Raw genomic sequence first — 21,090 nt, forward strand, 5'->3', positions numbered from 1 at the left:
AAGCTCAACCCGAAGTACGTTCCGGCGATCGTGAAGGCGGTGCTCGGCCACAACCTGTACGAGCTGGAGGACATCTCGAGTGGCAAGCGAGGACGGTACCACGCCAAAGACCTGAAGTCCGACTGATTCTACATTCCCAAAGCTATGTCTGCAACCAAAAGGTTGCTAACCAGATCGACAAGAACAACAAACACGCAAAGCGGTAAACATGTCATCTGAGAAACGAGGAGGAGAAAGGTCATCAAGCTGTTTTGCAGTGGTATGACCCAGCCAGCTATGTAGCCTTCATACCACGCGAGGAGGACCAGACCAAACAACACACGGTGCGAAGCAAAGCGCGAGCAACCGGGATGGCGAGGAAACAGTAGGAGAGTCCGGAACGTTGAAGCGCGCCGAGGACAACAGTAGCAGTACTGGCTTACCGTGTAGTGCAGTGCCGACGAAGACAAGCCTCATGCAGAGGTTCTGGACGCAGCACGCACTGACCGCAGGAGGGCAGCAACTGGAGCAGCTTCGACGCAGGACAGCCGCTGGAGAACTGACAACCCGGGAACGCTGACGCTGGAGGAAACCGGACAAGAAACCACAACAACCACCGAGCACAAGCGCTTCTTGGGCCCTGAGCGCAAGCGTCGGCGAGAAAACCCCGATTCAGATCAGAAATCTTGCTATGAGCATGCCAGCTCCAAACTTCTCAAAACACCTTCGGGTAAAACACTTTCTCTTGCCTGGACCGGCACAATCGTCCAGTGTAGTCACGATTCAGCTCACTCTCTCAGGTCTTCGGTCGTTGAGGCATCACCATGACACTACCATCAAAAGCAACGCGAACCTAGGGCGCGGACGTCCAGTCGGGAAACCGCTGGATTTAACCCTTAGCCGGACTCATGGTGATAGGAGACGGGAAATCCTCTCAAACCTCTGGGAATCGACCACTCTCTCACGACTATGTCGACTTTGTCGTTTGAGAGCTTCTAGAGTGCTAATCGTTATCTCCACCGATTTTGACACCTAGATACTAAGCAAATTATCCCTAATCCTTTCGTTAGTTATTATTCAATGTTAGTTGTAGAGCTTGCAGTTAATTTTCAGATTATTAGCTGTAAAGATCATTGAATGTTGCCATTTGGGGGCACGCCAGAAGGATGCAACAAGAACTGCGCTGGAGGCGCTCTGGGCCAGGTCAACGTTGGCCAGCTGATCGTTTTCTGTGTGGCCGTGCAGCCACAACTTCGAGTTTGTTTATGTTCAGATTTGATTGATCATGATTTGGAGAGCAACCCCGGCTCTCGCACTGAAGATTTTCGTTAGTTTGTATGTGATGTAGTTCACACCGATCAGAATTTGCCTCCAGCACGCTTCTAAGGAAGTGAAGTTTGAAAATTTTCCGTGTGGAACTTCCGTACCACACGGAAAATTTTTGCCCAAATGGTAGGACTGTATTGCGTAGGCCTAGAAATAAGTCCGTTTTCTGTAAATGTGAGCTACCGTGTAGATATGTAAACAAAAAACCCCCCGTTCGCTCGCAAACGCTGCTAACGCTCGCTTGAAAACAATAATTTGCTTGAACTGCGCACCAACACTATCATGCGCAATCACTTCCGCTTGCTGCGAAAAAATAGTCTGTGGCTGCCAGTGAACGAACAAGACGCGTGGTGGAGAAGCTCCACGCTGTGTGTCGATCGGTTTACCGCGTGGACGGCGAATCTGTCCGGTCGTCGAAACCGCGTGAGCGGAGAGAAACCCGCCGCCGGGGATAATATCCGTTCCCGGACATCGCGACTTCACGACGTCGGCTTCGTTGAGCCGCAGATTGGGCCGGCCAAATAGGATTCGCTTCCAGAAAAACTCCACACGAAAAGCCACAACATCCTGCTGCCGCGGTAATTCCGGCGTGTTGGCCAACCAGCAAGGTCACGGCAAACGGATCCCGCATCGAAGAACAAGCTGACAAGTAAGTGCGGAAGAAGCCATATCGCCACGGTTCTAACTTAAGAAACTCCCCAGATTTGGCCACGGACGGAACAAAGACCGGCGGGAAAGAAAGACGCTCGACGGTGCGAAACACCAGTGGCACGACGAGCACGCGCGCAGGAAGACCCGAATCGCAACGAAGAACCACAGGTAACCAAGCGGCTGCTTGTTTCCGGCCAAAACTCACGCCACATCTCCTCCCCCCAGATCAGCGCGATTCCGGCAGCAGACACGGAACGCAAGAGAAGCCCAGAGGTGCGATTAAAAGCAGGCGCAGCCGCCAGAAGGTAAAAGCACTCATGTTTGCCCGAAAGAGGCGATTGCTGATGTTTCGCTTTCCCATCCAGATACACCGGCATCGGCAGCTCACGACTCCCACATCATCGGGCTCGGCCCGAACGGAATCCGCGCGGAAGAAGACGCAAAAAAGGCCCCAAAAAAGGGTGAGTGCCACGCCAAAGACGCCATCTTGAACGGGATACTAATGTTGGTTTCTGCAGGGCCTTTTGTGTGGAGTTTTCGCTCGACGGGCGCAGCATCGCACGGAGCAAGTGGCAATCGGCCAGCATCGCCGTCGGACACTGTGACCAGCGGCGGATCGGCTGGGCGAGCGGACATCGGCCGAAATCACTGTCGAACGTTGTGCCTACGGCGTTTCGGCGGAGCGGTGAGTGGAAGACATTCATCACATCGGCTCGGAGAAGTCGTGTGCCAGCGAGCCGGATTTGAAGAACGGCGACGTGCGCCGAGGAGCAGCATCGCCAAGGGCGGTGGCGGAAGAACACAGCTGGATGAGCGGGCTGAGCAGCACGCGAAGGGGGTAGGAAGAACAGTGGCGCCACTGGTAAGAAGAAAACCGCGCATGTCTCGCGCTTAGATATTAAGAGAAAGTCAAGGCTTGCTAGGAAAGTTTAGGCTACGGTAAAGAACATGAAGCCCGAGGGGCAACGTGGGGTGTTGGTACGGTAAATACAAGCATGTGAGCCAAAATGTTTGCTTTGTTGGGTATTTTATTGAGCTAGCCGGAATGTGCGATTACAAGCACTGCACTTATCAAATCAATGTTCAACATAGTTTTAGTCAAAAAACTGTTTTTTGGCAGGGATTTATGAAAAAGGTTCCAAAACTGGTATTCAACGCAAAGATAGAGCTATGGCGTCTTCGACAAAGTTTGTGGAAATTTTCAGCCCTACAACTTTGCCGAAAACACCAAAGATCTATCTCTTAACTGTCAAAAGTTAGAAATTCCATAGCCTACTGTGATGAGTATTTTGAAAAACAAATTTCATCAAAAGTAGGCCATGACAAGGCTGAACAAAGTTGTAGAACATGTCGAAGCACGAAAATGCTTACTTTTTGCTCTAATCAATTAAGTTCGTCAAAACAGGCTTTTGAACCACTGTGTATTGTCACTATACTAGGTGCGTACCATTTTCCCGCTCTATTCTATTTTTAGTCTTTTTACATATGTTTGTCCCTAAGTAACAATGCATTACAATTTACAATCGAAATTCTTAAGCATAATTTACAGTTTTTTAAGCTCCGTAGAATGTGAAATAATATTTAAATATTGTTTTCTGATAGACTCTACGTTCTGGCGTCAAATAAATACGTGATACATACCTCCCCCGCCTGTTTAGCCATTGTATTCACTTGATCAGGATCCTTTGCGCCAAACATAGCTGAGAATACAGCTGCGAGCACATTCTGTGATTTTAAAAAAAAGAAGCAGAAAAAAATGTCCAAAAAGTGCAAACAAACAACCTTAATCTACTGCAATTTTTAAAATCTATTGTGTTAATGATACACCGTTTATAAAATAAAAAAAAATAAAAATACATTTTTACTTATAACAGTAACAACATCCATTCACCAAATAATTTCATATTTCTAAAAAGTATTGGTTAATGTGTTACCTGCATTGGCGAGCCTCCGTTATCGACTTTATCAATTCCATCGTTAGCACCTCCACCAAGAAGAGCTGTAATGATCTTCAATCCAACAGATATCACATTAGCCCATGGTGATTGAGGAAAGTTAGCACTGTTGTCAATGTCATCTGACTTTGTAGGAGAGTTATTCCCACCGTTGAACATCATTTGCATTAGCACGCCTAACATGTTTGACCAGGAAAATCCACCATCCTGAATTTGATTGGTCTGGATATCGTCAATGTCATCCAGCGCTACTTTTTTAATTGCATTGGGTTTTTCAGCGAACTTTCTATTCAGTAGGGGCTTTGTATAATAAGGTGATTCATTTAACGGTTTTTTTGATTCGCTGGAAACATACATTGCTTCATATTGGGGTATTGCTTGTATTTGTGTTAAAACGAAGTTAATAACTAAAAGTGAAACTAAAGTCCACCCCGATGTTTTCACTGATGCCATATTAATAACCTAAAAAACAAATTTAAGACTTCAATATTGGTGTTCATAAAGCTCTTTTTAAGTAGTTGCTTAAGAATTGAAATTATAATATACAGTATGTAAAAAAAGTGTTTACACCCCTTGGGCACTATGCACATTTTGTGATGAAACATGTAAAAAATTTAAAGTTTGACAGGAACCTAGTACTACGTTTTGTTCAGAAACTCATGCCAAACATTTTGCTACAAAAAGCTCATGAAAAGATGATTTCTATAAAAAGTTATATAAAATTTCCGATCTTTTGTTACCCATACATCTAGGTTTTCTTTAAAACCTACGTTTTTAAATACCTGGGCAAAAAGTAAGTTTGATCCACGAGAACAAAAATTACGAAATTCCATACATTTTTGGCAGGTTGCTCAAACGAAACCATAACAACGTTTTTGCTTAGGTATTTAAAAACGTGGGTTTTATAGAAAACCTGGATGTATGGGTATCAAAAGATCGGAAATTTTATGCCCTTTCTGATGCCACATAGGTTGACTTGTGAATTGAGGACCGGTTCAGATGCCGGCGGATTTTCCGACGACGTAATTCCGGGTTGGTACGAAATTCCAACGAAAAATCTATTCTATCGATTCAAATACCCCCAAAACGGTGTTATACCCACTCCAAAATGTTGAAATAGCAATTCTATGGTAATATATTGACATTTATTTGAATTAAAAGTTTGCAAAATTAAGTTTAGATAAGTTTTATATAGAATTTCCAGAGTTATATAAACTTTTATACTAAGTAGTTAGTAAACTTTATATTCAATTCAAATTATTTTTTTAATCAGTCAAGGATGCCTTTTTGGAGTTGGGAGACTGGATTTATGGTGATTTGTCAACAAATAACATTATTTATGTTAATTTTTCGAAAGGTGTACAAACTTTTTTTGCACCTTTTTTATTTTCGTAATAGTATTTGTTATATAACTTTTTATAGAAATCATCTTTTCATGAGCTTTTTGTAGCAAAATGTTTGGCATGAGTTTCTGAACAAAACGTAGTACTAGGTTCCTGTCAAACTTTATTTTTTTACATGTTTCATCACAAAATGTGCATAGTGCCCAAGGGGTGTAAATACTTTTTTTACATACTGTAATTCCCGATCTAAAAAAAAGTTATGTCAACATTACAAATAGTAAATTATCTATAAAAATTCTCTGCGCTGATTAGAGGTGGGCAAAACCGCTCTTTTTTAGGAGCCGCTCATTTTCGTTCACTCATTAAAAAGAGCCGCTCTTTTGAACGGCTCTTTCGCTCTTTTTCAAAATTTTGATGAAAAGGTTTTTTTTAAAGAATTGTGTGATTTTATAAGTTATTTCATATTGGACTTTTACAAATTATTTGATAAAAAAAATAAAACTGAAAACGAGAAGATGTCCTTGAAAACCATAGGTCTTGGTGTCAAGATTTCTACTCGAACCTAAACATTCGAGTAATTGAATGGCATCCAAACTTAAACCTAGGAAAAATTCCTATTAATTTTAAAATTGCGTTTATTCCTGCAAGAATTGAATTAATTCTGATATTTTATTTGGAGAAAACATTCTATGAACTCTTTTCTACAAAAATCAAAAATCAAACCATCCACATTAACGACCCCCGGGTCTTTTGTGGTCTCTATTGCAAGTTTCTGCTCGAACCTAGGAGTCCGAAGGCTTGAATGGGGAGAGCACCCAAACCTCTTTCTACTCCAAGGAACCTTCCACCCCAATGTTTGAACTGACGACCTTTGGATTGCGAGTCCAACCGCCGCCAGCGATTCCACCGGAGTAGGCTTGGTTTGATGTGTTGTTTGTACTTATGGCATGGAGACGACTCCTACACCTGGAATGACTTAACGGCCTAACAACAACCAAGGCCGGGACCAACATTTTACTTCCTCATCCGATGGAAGGTTGCAGCAGATGGGAATCGAACCCAGAATCATCCGCTTACAAAGCGGACAGCGTAACCATTCGGCCACGCACTGCCACTCTTTTCTACATTCTGATTTAATCGATAGAGTCTGTACCGCTAATGTTTAATCGGACAAAAAGATTTTTTTCCAAAATGTCTAAACTCTTCAGTAGATTTTTGGTGATATTTTACAAATGATGCAATTTGAAATGCTCAAAAATTGTATTCCGGTAATACTTTAATGTACAATAAGTTGTAAAGTGAAAAGTTTTTTTTTATGTTGTCTAAAAATCATTTACTTGTGGGATTAATTTTTATAAGCACTTAAATATTTGAAATTGCATTTTCAATTCTCAAAAACAAATTTAATACTACATTTTTTTTTGAAATTCAATAAATTATATTTGTGATGTGTGTGGTCCAATCCAATACCCGCTAACCGGTAGCGAAATTATGGGAAAGTATAATTTGTATCAGACTGTGTACATGCCGAATGCTGATACAGCTTATCTCAGTCCCGGGTATTAGGTGGTGATAGCCCTCGCGCTGCTTCCAACGACCCATTTCAGAATGACAGAGCTCCTTGCGGTCCAATTCCGAGGTCGCTGGGCATTGTTCGGCCCCGCCTAAACATAGAAGCAAGCATCTGAAGGAAACACGATCTATATTTAGACTTCCAATCCCCTCAGGCAAATCAGGGATCAGCGCGTATTTAATAATATGAGAAGAAGAGATAACATGTTTCAACACTACGGATCAATTCACTGCTAGAGTGTAAACCTTCTGATGGCCGACTGCTTAGCGTCCCAGACCACTACCAATCCAAAGGTGTGAGTTCGAATCCCACCTGATTCATATTCAAATTCCTGATTCCAAATTTCAAAGGTACCGACCGGGATTTGATCCCTGAACCTTCTGCTTGGGAGACAGAAGCCTTAACCATTAAGCCACGGAGCCGGTTGTTTGAAATTCAATAAATTATATTTATAACAAAAATCAAGCCATCTTGAGCCGGTTCTTTCAAAAAGACCGAAGTTAAAAAAAGAACCTCGGTTCTTTTTTAATGAGCCGTGGTTCGTTCGCTCTTTTCAGTGAACCGGCTCATTGAACGGCTCGCTCTTTTTTTGCCCACCTCTAGCGCTGATGATTCTTCCTCTATAGCCCTCAGAATTATGTCAACCTATTTTTTTCAGATGAGATATGCACCCCACCCAAGGACAACAACGAGAGCACTTCCGAGCAGACGGAAATAACTTGGGAATAACATTTTTTTGATATTTGAAAATACTAGACCAATAACATTTTATGTTATTTATAAAAGAATTTGTTATTCGTCGTTATGTTTTTTTGTTATTGGATTGTTATTGTAACAACAGACTAATAATTTTTTTAGTTATTCTTCGAACAAATCTATCTTATTTGTTTTGTTATTTTAACAACTAATCCGATCATCCTTGTAACAGTTGGAGTTATTCTTCCATCCCAGGTAGATGGTATGAACAAAATTCATGCCATTTCAATAACAAATACTGTTAAAATAACAAAAAGTGTTATGGAATATTCTTGCAAAATCCATTTTTGCATAAGAGTTTAATAACAGTTTAGGTTATCATAACAAAATTTGTTATTGGTCTGTTATTGGTTGATAGCCAAAACAACATGAGAATATTTTTTTTTTTGTTATTGAAGAATACCTTCAATTGTTATTAGGATGATCGGATTAGTTGTTAAAAAAACAAAAAAATATTAACAAAGATTTTTTCGAAGAATTACTGAAAATGTTATTAGTCTGTAATTATAATAACAATCCAATAACAAAAAAATCATAACGACGAATAACAAATCCTGTTATAAATAACATAAAATGTCATTGGCCTAGTATTTTCAAATATCAAAAATGTTATTCGCAAGTTATTTCCGTCTGCTCGGGATAACAAAAAAAAAATGCTATTCCCATGTTGTTTTGGCTTTCATCCAATAGCAGACCAATAACAAATTTTGTTATGATAACATAAGCTGTTGTTAAACTCTTATGCAAAAATGGATTTTTCAAGAAGACATTTCTCTGTTATTTTAACAGTATTTGTTATTGAAATGGCATCCCGGGCAGAAAGTTGCATCTTGGAAAAATCTACCCATGTTCGTAAAAACACGAACAAGTCAAGTTCACCCCAGGGTATGGTTAAGAGATAACCGAACATGGCCACGAACATAAATTGTTCGAGGCGTATCTGCGAAAAATCTTGTTGAGTTTATTGGACCAACAATGCCACATCAAGTTGAGTTTATAGTAGCAAACAACTGAAATCTTCCAAAAATCATATCAAGTTCATAAAGTAGATTTTGATCCCAAAAATAATTTTATTGGTTTTAATGCACCCCGCCACAATTCGAACCCCCCTTCATCCTCTTCACAAATATGAGTAATATTGCAGGAGTTATTCTAAGTGTCGGAAATTGAAAATTCTGTCAGTGACTACTAATTTTTCTAAGTCCAGCATAAATTTGAAATAAAGTCAAAATAATCATTTCATGATGTTCGGGTAAAATTTTGGAAAAAATAAAATTTTCGAAATTTTTGCTAAGTCTAAAAAAACTACCACTAAAACCTCAATATCAACTGTAGATAATGCAGTATGATCATGGAATATACTTTCCATGATACGCAGTCGGTTTCAAAAGTCGTCATAACTCGAGGAGTTTACAGCAAGATGCGAATAAACAAGCCAAGATAGTTCGAAGTTATATCCACCAACTCACTTTCCGCCCGGGTTTCCGCCCGGGATCCCGGGCAGAAAGTCGCATCATGGGACGAACAAAAAAATAACTTGAGTTGTTTTTGATATCATGGCATATTTGATATTTGTTCCAAAAACTCTTAAAATGCGCGCCGAAATCTATGTTCCTTTCTATGTTTGTAGACCTTTTATCATCAGTTGTTAAATTTTCATTTTCTCATGATATTACCGGACTTAGAAAAAAATCGAAAACCGAATTATTTTGGGACTTAGAAAAAAAATTGACCTCTTTATCATGAGATGATGTTATTTTGTTTTATCATGCTTTCACTGGACTTAGCAAAATTTCGAAAGCCAAATTATTTTGGGACTTAGAAAAAAATTCGAAATCTTTATCATGAGATGATATTATTTTGTTTTATCTTGTTTTTGCTGGACTTAGCAGAATTTCGAAAGCCAATTTATTTTGGGACTTAGAAAAAATTTCGACCTCTTCATCATGAGATGATATTTTCTAGTTTTATCTTGTTTTTGTTGGACTTAGTAAAATTTTCACTCCTTGACAAAATTTCACTTTTCCTACACTTAGAATATTTTTTAAAACCCGGGATTATGAGATGATTTATAAAGTTAATTTTTTCAAGCGGGACTTAGCTAAAATGACAGTTTTGTTAGTGGATATTTTTATTGATTTTTTTTTCACTTTAATTTACTTTAAATGCACTAGTTAAACTAATCACATTAAAAAGTATTTAACCGCATATAAAATTTCATCGAAAAGTGCAAAAATGAGCCCACGCGCTCGCTCACTCTCTCTTTTTTCTCTTCTTTCGTTCACTGCTCGCACGCAACGCGCGCGACATGTCGTGACAGGAATCGGCAATCGGCAGACAGACAGCTTTTGCGTTCGTGGCGGGTTGGTTTGTGTACGTTTTCGCGCAGTAGTTTTCCGCGGATAAATTGTAATCCGCGAATCGCCGCGTGTTGTGAGTACGTTCTATGGCCGAGGGAGTGTGTGTTTGTTCGTTCCGTGGCATTTGGGAGCCGTGATATGTTGTGGTTAAGTGATTGTTTGTGTTTTTGTGGCGGGGGGCTGCTGTGGATTAACGAGGAAAGGATTTTGGCGGATTCGCCAGGACAAGGGACAAGGGTTTGTTTACGTTTTTGGTGCATTAGTTTTCACTGATTAACAACAGCCCGCGAATCGCCGCGGGTTGTAAGTACGTATTTTGGCCGTGGGAATGTGCGTTCGTTGGTGTCGTTTTATGTGAGAGTTGCGAAATGTTGTAATTTATGTGAAAGTTGATGTTTCTGTGGCTCTGTGGAGAAGTTATGTTAGCGAAATCCTCCTGCTTACATGCCGCTGGTCATCGTTCCTCCTCCTCCTCCTCCTGCCGGTGCTGTTAAGACGTGGATCAACGCCGGAATGATTTTGGCGAATTTGACAGTTTTCGGTGGAGGAAAACAGCAGTGTCGATTTGTTTTGGTTTTTGTCAGAATCGCGATTTGTGGGGAAACCGTATTTGATCCGTGTGTTTTCGCGAGTGTGCGTGTGATTGTTTACGTTTCTGCGTTCATGGTGGTGATTGGGGACTGGACGTGAAACTGTGACATTGTTTCTATCGTTTTGGAGTGTCAGCGATAGAAGGATGAACCTTCCTCTTGTGATTCCGGAGGAGGTGGCTCGAAAGCAGTTTCACGGAGGAGGATGAGTCCACCTGAAACCCGACAAATATTTTTCGACGATTTTTAAAACTCAGATGAGTATTGCTTATTTTCTTTTCTTTGTTTACTATTGAATTTTTAATTATTCCATAAATTTTGTTTGAGAATTGATGCTTTGTGTTTTATTTTCTCTTACAGATCTACTAACGGGCATTTTCTGGACATTCGGCTTCTAGTATTTTGTTTAGTTTGACCAATCAGCTGCAAAAATGGATTGTGCTGCAATCATATGCTCTCTGGATGCATTTGAAGAGGATTAACAAGGTATGTACGAGAATTATTATTTCAAAGTGAACCTATCACTTCAGTTTAGAAATTCTTTCAAACATTTCAATGTTTGTTTAGCAAAGTTTAGTTTTTCATTCTGTTATTTATGCTGATTTTGAATACACATTATTGACTTTTGACAGATTGATATAAAATTCTTAAAATAAATTATTTATTGATAAGGATTGCATATATTTTTTAGTTTCTTTCCTCTAAAGACCATATTTTTGTTTATTTTTTGTTGTTTGGGAATTTTATAAATTTAAATGTTTGTATAAGACCGAGCCACGTAGCCCAGTTGTAACGCTTCCGCCTTGACAATATTTACAAATTTCTACACTTTCAAATAGGTTTGCTAGAATTTCAGGAAAATTTTCAGCGGCCAATGCAAATAAATAAGTGCATTATTGATTTGTTTAGTTCAATTGTACATATTTTCGAAGCTTTTTCTTTGACTTGGCTTTACAAAAAGTTTGATTTGTTTTAATATTGTTAGTAGTATGCAATTTTGGATGTAATTTCTTATTGCCCCCTGATATTTCGGGCTAACTTTGAAGGGGGAGTGACAAAAACTTTAAATGTAATTTGTACCAGCCTTACTTATTCACACTAAACTTTGAATTAATTCGAATTATACGGCAAATGATACAGTCATCCCACATATTCGGAACACCCACAAATTCGGAACACTTTTGTGATAATTTGTCAAAAGCATGCCAAATGCATCTTTTCTGTGTACCCTACTATTTTTAGGACCTTTATTTGGACATTCTTTTGCTATTTCATTAATATAAGTAGTACTTTTAAAACAAAAAACGTTACTTAATCCACCTTTAGGTGGTTGGTGCCTTCCTCACATTCATAAAGTGAATACACTACACAGCGTATAAATAACACTTATTTTTATCAAAATATCTGAGATCAGGCCTCTAAAAAATGTGTATTGAAAACACTAAAGTACTTATAACTTTTGATAGGGTTGTCAGATCTTCAATCTTTTGGGCTCGTTGGAAAGGTCTTTTGATTACCTATCCAACAATGGGTCGCATAATAGATCCGGACAACTTTTTCATCAAAATATTTGAGATCCGGCCTAAAAAAAGTGTATAAATAACACTTAAGTGCTCATAACTTTTGATGGGGTTGTCAGATTTTCAATCTTTTGGATGCGTTGGAAAGGTCTTTCAAATACCTTTCTAACAATATATAGCATGAAGGGTTTTCTTTCTAAAACCACCCTTTTTACAATCTTCCGGACTTTTGTTAAAATCGTTTTTAGCATAACTTTTGAAGTACTTTACAAAACTTCATAAAATTAACTAGGGTCTTGTGGGACCCCAAGACGGATCGAATGAGACCAAAACAGTCTTAATCGGTTCTTCCAGTCCGGAGATAATCGAGTGCATATTTTTGGGTGCACGGACTCACATCCAGACACACGCACAGACATTTGTTCAGAATTTGATTCTGAGTCGATAGGTATACGTGAAGGTGGGTCTAAGAGGTCGAATAAAGAAGTTCATTTTTCGAGTGATTTTATAGCCTTTCCTCATTGAGGTGAGGAAGGCAAAACTGCATTTCGAGACTATTTTATTCAGAGCAGCAAATCGCTGCTTCCAAATTGCCTGTTCCATAATTGTGGGATGTTATTGTGCCTCCCACAATTGTGGAACACCTGAATTTAACTGATATTTTCACAAAAAAAAGTTAGCAGACCATTCATAAAACATTACTAAGCATGAGTTTTACTGGTTTCAGAATGTGAAGTCATTATTTTTATAAAAATATGTACCCCTGGAGCGATAAAAAAGATTGTTTACATCGTTAGAAAAAGTGTTCCAAATTTGTAGATTTCAAGGGTCGAAGTTTTTCTTCAAAACTTGATATAAAACGATAAAATTTGCAGTTGTTCGATACAGCATTCGAAAGATCGCAAAAACAGCTTTCAAATGAAGGTTCAGTTATCGATTTTCTATGATTTTTTGAATATTGGCCGATCTGTGAACTGTTCCTAATATGAGGGATGACTGTATACAAATGTTTTTAAAAATTTAGATTGTCATTATATTAAGTCTTCCAGCAGATTGTTTGCTATAGTTTTTAATTTTAGGCTTATTCAATAAAAATAAATTTTACTAGAAAATCACATTATATCATTAAATTAATTTGTTTTATTAAAATACAATTGAAAAACAGTCTATATGAAACTTATATCTTCTTACTGTGTATTACGCTTTCTAAAGCAACCAAATTATTACAGAAAAAAAATATCTGGAAACATCACAACTTGTTATGATACGTTTATGTTTTTGTATGATATTTTTCGCCCCATATCTTTCCAGGAAAAAAATGAACTGGTCGGGATAATTTTATGTTTATGGATGATATTTTTCCGCACCATAGCATGATAATTTGAAGTTTCCAACACGAACTTAAGTTGATAATTTTTGATATGCGTAGAGTAAATTATGTTCGCGTTTATGTTTGATTAACTCTTAACTGGAAGTTAACAGGTACTTGACATGTTTGTGTTTTTGCGAACATGACAAGTTTTCAGGAAGATGTAACTTTCTGCCCGGGATGAATTTCTTTATAAGGGTTTAATAACAGTTTATGTTATCATAGCAAAATTTGTTATTGGTATGATATTGGTTGAAAGCCAAAACAACTTTGGAATAAAATTTTTTGTTATCGAAGAATACCTCCAACTGTTATTGGGATGATCGGATTAGTTGTTAAAATAACAAAAAATTATAACAAAGATTTGTTCGAAGAATAACTAAAAATGTTATTAGTCTGTTATTACAATAACAATCCAATAACCAGAGTTGTAAAAATATCAAAATATCAGCTCTCAGCAACTACAATTACACTCAACCCCCGGTGGTTGGTCACTTTTTCGTTTGACACTTTTTAGTTTGTACCCCGTTGGTTGTTCAAAGTCAAACTAAAAACTAACTTAATCCACCTATGTGGTTGGAGCCTTCCTCACTTATCACCAACAATGGCTGATATGATGGAGTTGTACACAAATTTCATCTATTTTTAGATCCGGAATAAAAATGTACATAAATATCACTTAAGTGGCCATACCTCGAGACAGGGTTGCCAGAACTTCAATGTTTTGAACTCGTTGGAAAGGTTTTTGATAACCTAACCAACGATGGGTTGAATGGTTGATCCGGACATATTTTACATACATTTAAGTGAGATCCGGCATCCAGAAAGTACGCCAATATCACTTAAGTGGCCATACCTCGAGACAGGGTTGCCAGATCTTCAATGTTTTGAACTCGTTGGAAAGGTTTTTGATAACCTAACCAACGATGGGTTGAATCAAGGTTGGATGGTGGATCCGGACATAGTTTACATACATTGAAGTGAGATCCGGCTTCCAAAAGTACATCAATATCACTTAAGTGGGCATATCTCGAGACAGGGTTGCCAGATCTTCAATGTTTTGGACTCGTTGGAAAGGTTTTTTGATAACCTAACCAACGATGGGTCGGATGGTGGATCCGGACATCGTTTACATACATTTAAATGAGATCCGGATATATGTGAAAACACATTTTTATACATAACTTTTGAACTACTTATCGAAACTTCAATCTGTATAAAACTCGATCTATGGGACCCTAAACCAAGTCGAACGAACAAGTTCGGGTCAAATCGGTTCAGCCAGTGCCGAGAAACATGAGCTAGTTTGTTGGTCACATACATACATACACACACACATACACACACATTTGTTCAGTTTTCGCTTCTGAGTCGATATGTATACATGAAGGTACGACGTTTTTCTACAAAGTTCATTTTTAGAGCAGGATTATAGCCTTACCTCAGTGAGGAAGTCAAAAGTGACGAACTGTCACTTTTTACACAGCGCTCACGCACACTATCAAAACAACGAATTTAAAGAATTTAAAGAATTTAAAGAATTTAAAGAATTTAAAGAATTTAAAGAATTTAAAGAATTTAAAGAATTTAAAGAATTTAAAGAATTTAAAGAATTTAAAGAATTTAAAGAATTTAAAGAATTTAAAGAATTTAAAGAATTTAAAGAATTTAAAGAATTTAAAGAATTTAAAGAATTTAAAGAATTTAAAGAATTTAAAGAATTTAAAGAATTTAAAGAATTTAAAGAATTTAAAGAATTTAAAGAATTTAAAGAATTTAAAGAATTTAAAGAATTTAAAGAATTTAAAGAATTTAAAGAATTTAAAGAATTTAAAGAATTTAAAGAATTTAAAGAATTTAAAGAATTTAAAGAATTTAAAGAATTTAAAGAATTTAAAGAATTTAAAGAATTTAAAGAATTTAAAGAATTTAAAGAATTTAAAGAATTTAAAGAATTTAAAGAATTTAAAGAATTTAAAGAATTTAAAGAATTTAAAGAATTTAAAGAATTTAAAGAATTTAAAGAATTTAACGGTACACATCAACCATAGCTTTTGCACCCAGATTTCTGTTACAGACATTTTAGTATTATCAATACTACGGGAACTATCGATATCATTTTTATTCATCCCTAAATTACTGTCTTCGTAGTTATTTACAACAAAGTTTGACTATTTTTACAATCAGATTCATGCAGGATTGGGTCCGTAAGTTTGACAATTTTGGTATAAGAAGACAACAACTTCCTTGGTTGCTGTGCACCCTTAACGATTTAAAGAATTTAAAGAATTTAAAGAATTTAAAGAATTTAAAGAATTTAAAGAATTTAAAGAATTTAAATAATTTAAAGAATTTAAAGAATTTAAAGAAGTTAAAGAATTTAAAGAATTTAAAGAATTTAAAGAATTTAAAGAATTTAAAGAATTTAAAGAATTTAAAGAATTTAAAGAATTTAAAGAATTTAAAGAATTTAAAGAATTTAAAGAATTTAAAGAATTTAAAGAATTTAAAGAATTTAAAGAATTTAAAGAATTTAAAGAATTTAAAGAATTTAAAGAATTAAAAACACTTAAGGGTGCACAGCAACGAAGGAAGTTGTTGTCTTCTTGTTTCAAATTTGTCAAACTTACGGACCCAATCCTGCAATAACGGGATTGTAAAATTAGTCAAACTTTGTTGTAAATTGCTTTGTGGACAGTACTTTAGGGGATGAATAACAAAATATTGCAATAGTAACCGTAGTTTTGAAGATACTAAAATGTCTGTAATACAAATCTGGGTGCATAAGCTCTGGTTGATGTGCACCGTTAAGATGTTCATAAATTAAAAAAGCAGATTTTTTTTTTTATTTTACAAACAAATTTTCGTTACATCTTAGATATGGGTCATTCCACCTGAAGCGGAACAGCATTTGAAAATTACCATCTCCGATTCTGCTCAAATTTGGCAGAGCTGTTGAGACTATCAAAACATGCAAAAATCCCGAATTTCATTCAAATCGGACCATACCCTTCATTTTTGGACCCTCCCAAAAAATCGACTTTTTGGCGATTTTTGAGCGAAACCCCTATTTTTAAACGACGATAACTCAGGAACCATTTCCGTGATCAAAATTTAGATCAACATATTTTTTCTACCTGTATTGCGCAATTGAAAACTTTAAATGGCCGTATCTCAAAACAGCCCTATTAATTTTTTAAATTTTACCTCACCATCGCACAGTGGGAAAAAAGGGCCCAAAAAATTGCCGCAACATGATTTCGCGCAAACCATCGATTGCTATACACCAAAAGCTTCGTTTTTGCACCAGGAACAATAATCCGATGAAAAATCGCACTGCACGGACCGGTGGCCGGAGTACAGGCCACCGGAAGATCCGGATTTTTGGAAAAAGTGTCAGATTTATCCAATTGTGAACTGATAAGCTTTCTTCTACCATGAATAGTCATGTAAAACAATCCTAAAATAGCATTAAATACCATAGGACCCATCAGAACCGGTTCCACCGATCTCCGGTGGCCACATCCGGAACCGCATTAGGAAACAGTGTTAACCAGTCATGCGACGTATCAAACTTCTTGATTCTGGATGGGGACATGAGTTATACACTCCTCTTTTAAAACATGAAGTTTGATATGTCGCAAGAGTGATTTCAGGAGTTTGCCAAATAAGATCATCGGATGTGGCCACCGGAGAACCTGGGAACCGGTCACCGGAGGCAAAAATACATTTTAAGGATACTCTCCATCCAAATTACTACCTGGTGTTCTGTAAGATGAATTATTTTTAAAATTTTATACGATTTTGAGATAATCAATACCTTGAACAATCTATTTTTTGTTTAAGGAATATTTATTGGGTGATTTTTAATGTGCTGTTTTGCCTGATCTCAGTGTCATTGAACCATATTAAGTAATATTTGAACTTTTAATATTTATTTGCAAATGCTATAGAGTTTTTTCAATGCAATTTTCAAAAATTTATCATTATTTTTCTATTATTTTTATATTTTTCTAATTTCTCATTTCATCCCACTTTATCAAATTATTTATTTTATTTTTTGTAAATGAAGCGAGAACAAATGTAGAGCTGGCTGTAGTAGATGAAATAATTTTCATGGGTTCTAGAGCTTTTGCCATGTGTGGTAGCGAAATAGTGTCATTCAGCAAAAACCCCAAAATCTGCCGTACGGTATGAAAGATTGATCATATTAAACCGATTTTTTATATTGTAAATCAGATTATTCTTTGCGATTTTCTTACATTTTTCAGTTTTATACATTCCAGAAATCCTCCTCCTTAAGGGGTTACATACATGTAAATCGTCAAAAATGTCAGAGGTTGGTGTGACCACACATTAAAACTTTTATGATTTTTTGCAGGGCATTTAATTGTACATTTTCATCTATTAACAAAATAAATATGAAGACATTTGGATGTACCATTGCCGAGATATAGCTATTTTAAGTTAGCAATTTCAAAAACGGGTGCCACGATATCTCAACACTGCTTTGACCAAATCAGCTCAAAATTTTGGTGAAGACTCGTTAAACCGGTCCTGTGTGCATGACGAAGGCTGATTTTCAAAACTTAATTTTCAAAAGAGATAAAAATACTTTTATGGTTTTCATATAAACAAACCTCAGTATTTGATTTTTGTATTTTTTAAAAAGCAAAATTTCAAAATCGGGCTTCGTCATGCACACGGGATATGCCTTGGGAGTCTTCACCCCAAATTTCAGCCAATTTGGTCCATCCCATCTCGAGATATCGTGGCACCCGTAAATCAACTCGGTGTTCTGAGAAAAACGCTCACAAAGTTTGACAGTCCGCTTTGCGTACTGCAAAATTTTGAGCCTAAAATCGTCTCTTACTCAGTTAATCATGTAATAACTTCATGAAACTTTCAGGAGTGATTGAAAATCATCTATTTAGTGGATCCAATAAATTTGCTGAATTTTGAAATTTGGTGATTTTCTACATGTATGTAACCCCTTAATCATGCTTCACGAGAGTTTTATTCATGTTAATTCATAATTTTTCACGATAATGTATCGTACACTTTTTCTTAAGTATAACCTACCAGATCAATTGCAATTTCCTGCTAGATCTGCGGAAATCCATTCTGCCCTGTATTGCGTGTCGTTCTTGCTCTGTCCTGTGGGCTAGCACACAAGTTCACCGTATACTATTTTTCAAATTTAGGATTATACAGCAGTTTCCTACAGTGGTGTACATTAAATTTTTGCCTAATTTGCTAATGATTATTTGGGATGAAATCTTATTTCAATAAATAACCAGGTAGCAGTTATTGATCAGCGCGCCCGAGTGCTTCTAGCAGATGTGGCGAATAAAGGTAATTTAGGTAATCTCAAATACCTAAAACTTTAAAATTCGATATCTCTGAAACGAAACATAATCCTTTCTGTCGATAAGTGATTCTTATGTAAAATTGGCCGGGAATACGATGGTGAGGTCAAATTTGAAAAATTAATAGGGCTGTTTTGAGATACGGCCATTTAAAGTTTTCAATTGCGCAATACAGGTAGAAAACTTATCTTAATTTCAATTTTGATCACGGAAATGGATTCTACGTTCAATTTCCTTCAAAATTGAGTCCAAGACCGACCCTCTAAGATGTGTGGTTCCTGAGTTATCGTCGTTTGAAAATAGGGGTTTCGCTCAAAAATCGCCAAAAAGTCGATTTTTGGGAGGGTACAAAAAAGGAGGGGGTGGTCCGATTTGGATGAAATTCGGGATTTTTACATGTTTTGATAGTCTCAACAGCTCTGCCAAATTTGAGCAGAATCGGAGATGGTAATTTTCAAATTTGCATTTTTCTGCACACTTCAGGTGGAATGACCCATATTAACTACTTTTTTGTCAAAACTCTGACACTTGCAATTTGTACAGTGAAGGGACATATATTTTAAGAAAAATGTTTGCAACTACCATGTTTTTGCCTTTCTTACAAAAGAAAGGTATAAGGTTTGCTTTTGAAAAAAACGCTTTTTTCAGAAATCTTAAAAAAATCGTGCACGGCGAGGATTCGTCCCAGGAAAAATCCTATTACTAAATTGAAGGTTTAGATGCGCTCTTTCGATTGAATTTTGGCCCGGAACTCAAAGTCTGATTTTTGAGAGCACTTTTCTGAAATACATGAGCGATGTCTTTATCCGCTCTTAAAAATTTGTGTCTTCCATCACTGGAAAACCGCTCGTAAAACCCGCAATTTTTATAAGTCAGATCTGTAGCCGTGGGGTCGGAGACGAACATTTTACTTTTCGATTCACAATTTTCGAGCAGTAAATGTGGTCAAAGCCATTTTTAGTGGTATTTTTTGGACTATTTTACAGATAACACTATCAAATTAAAAGAATTCAGTTTCAAACAAAAAGCCATTCGAAAACATGCGCCATAACCCAGTCAAATCAATCCGAATACTGAAACGGAATCTAATTAGAATCGTACACAAATTCCGTTTCAAACGCAACAACCGGTTCGAACACGAACCGGTTGTTGCGTTTGAAACGGGATTTGTATACGATTCTAATTAGATTCCGTTTCAGAATTCGGATTGAGTTAACTGGGAAACAGCTTGGGCCCAAAATTTGAAGATTTTCCAAAATGTATTTCCAGAGATTTTGGTTTTATACAGAATCATATACTGAACATCAAATTCGAAGTCCCGGCTCGTTCTCGCTCGAAAGCTCGACAAACTCGCTCATGCGTCTCGCTCTGTCGGTCATGTCGTCGAATCTCAAATTTCGCACCGATTTCCAACCGATTCTTTGGAAGCAATACCCCAAAGATCTTCTGCTGATGTAGCGGATCGGTTGTGTACAGCCTTTTGCAATTGCACATATTCGACGTTTTTCGTACCCTATAGTTACCGTCATCAGGGGTGACATTGGGTCTGGGGGGTGAGTTTGGGTCATACAAATTTTAGCATTTTTGTATAACCAATCTCACTCTCTAGACCCAATGTCATCCCTGATGACGGTACGAAAAACGCAATAAACGCCCAAAACTCTGGAATCGTCAGCTCTTTCCATTCCTTTTCCTCAATCTGCACTGCATAGGCGTTAGTGTACAATACACTGAAAGAAAGGCACATAGTAATGCCACATGTTTTGCACATGAATCTGCCCCATTCGACTTTGCATGTGAATGTCATGTGTAAATCACATAGAAATTTTCATTGCACCACGCAGTAAATTCAAATGAAAAACACGTTAATTTCATGTGACGAACCACATGAATTTGGAAAGCTTGTCTCATAAATGTTCAATGATTTTTTTGTGGAAATCAAATGGTTTTCTGGTGGTGTTCAGGTGTCTTTAACAATTGATGGATTTTCTTTAAATAAATTTTTTACACGAATTCATTTTAATATAACGTTGATTATTATTTTTTTTTAAATATTTGAGATTCGCAATGGACATCATGGACGGCCTACGGATCGGCCAGCTGCCGGATCGAGAAGTGCTCGGCTAACTTGAGAGCCCTCTCAAAGCAACTTGACCGTCGTGGTCCAGCAGGGACAATGTATGGTCCAAACTTGAGCCACTTGTGGTAGATCCGCATAACACCGTCGGAACCGAGCTTAGCTTGCAACCTTTTAATCGGACTTGTAGTTATTGAGCAGATTCCGAAGATGACCGCTAGC

At 37.2% G+C, this 21,090-nt stretch overlaps 1 protein-coding gene and 1 long non-coding RNA gene across 5 annotated transcripts in view; one reads left to right on the forward strand and one right to left on the reverse strand.

Moving 5' to 3' along the window:
• The window catches only part of LOC6052063, a 128,175-nt gene that overhangs the window by 42,635 nt on the left and 64,450 nt on the right, over window positions 1-21,090 (reverse strand). For 3 of the 4 annotated variants that reach the window (XM_038263832.1, XM_038263833.1, XM_038263834.1), the window contains exons 2-3: window positions 3,891-4,373; window positions 3,598-3,681 (exon numbers count right to left, since the gene is read on the reverse strand). In XM_038263832.1, coding sequence (XP_038119760.1) covers window positions 3,598-3,681; window positions 3,891-4,373 — 567 coding nt within the window. The remainder of the gene's footprint in view (window positions 1-3,597; window positions 3,682-3,890; window positions 4,374-21,090) is intronic. The other variant, XM_038263835.1, reaches the window with a different exon arrangement.
• On the forward strand, window positions 1,659-3,002 carry LOC119769947. Its single transcript, XR_005278589.1, has 4 exons — window positions 1,659-1,954; window positions 2,008-2,124; window positions 2,182-2,261; window positions 2,322-3,002. It is a non-coding gene; the product is annotated as an uncharacterized LOC119769947 (long non-coding RNA).

The sequence above is a fragment of the Culex quinquefasciatus genome, chromosome 3 (assembly GCF_015732765.1).
Source record: "Culex quinquefasciatus strain JHB chromosome 3, VPISU_Cqui_1.0_pri_paternal, whole genome shotgun sequence".
NCBI lineage: Eukaryota > Metazoa > Arthropoda > Insecta > Diptera > Culicidae > Culex > Culex quinquefasciatus.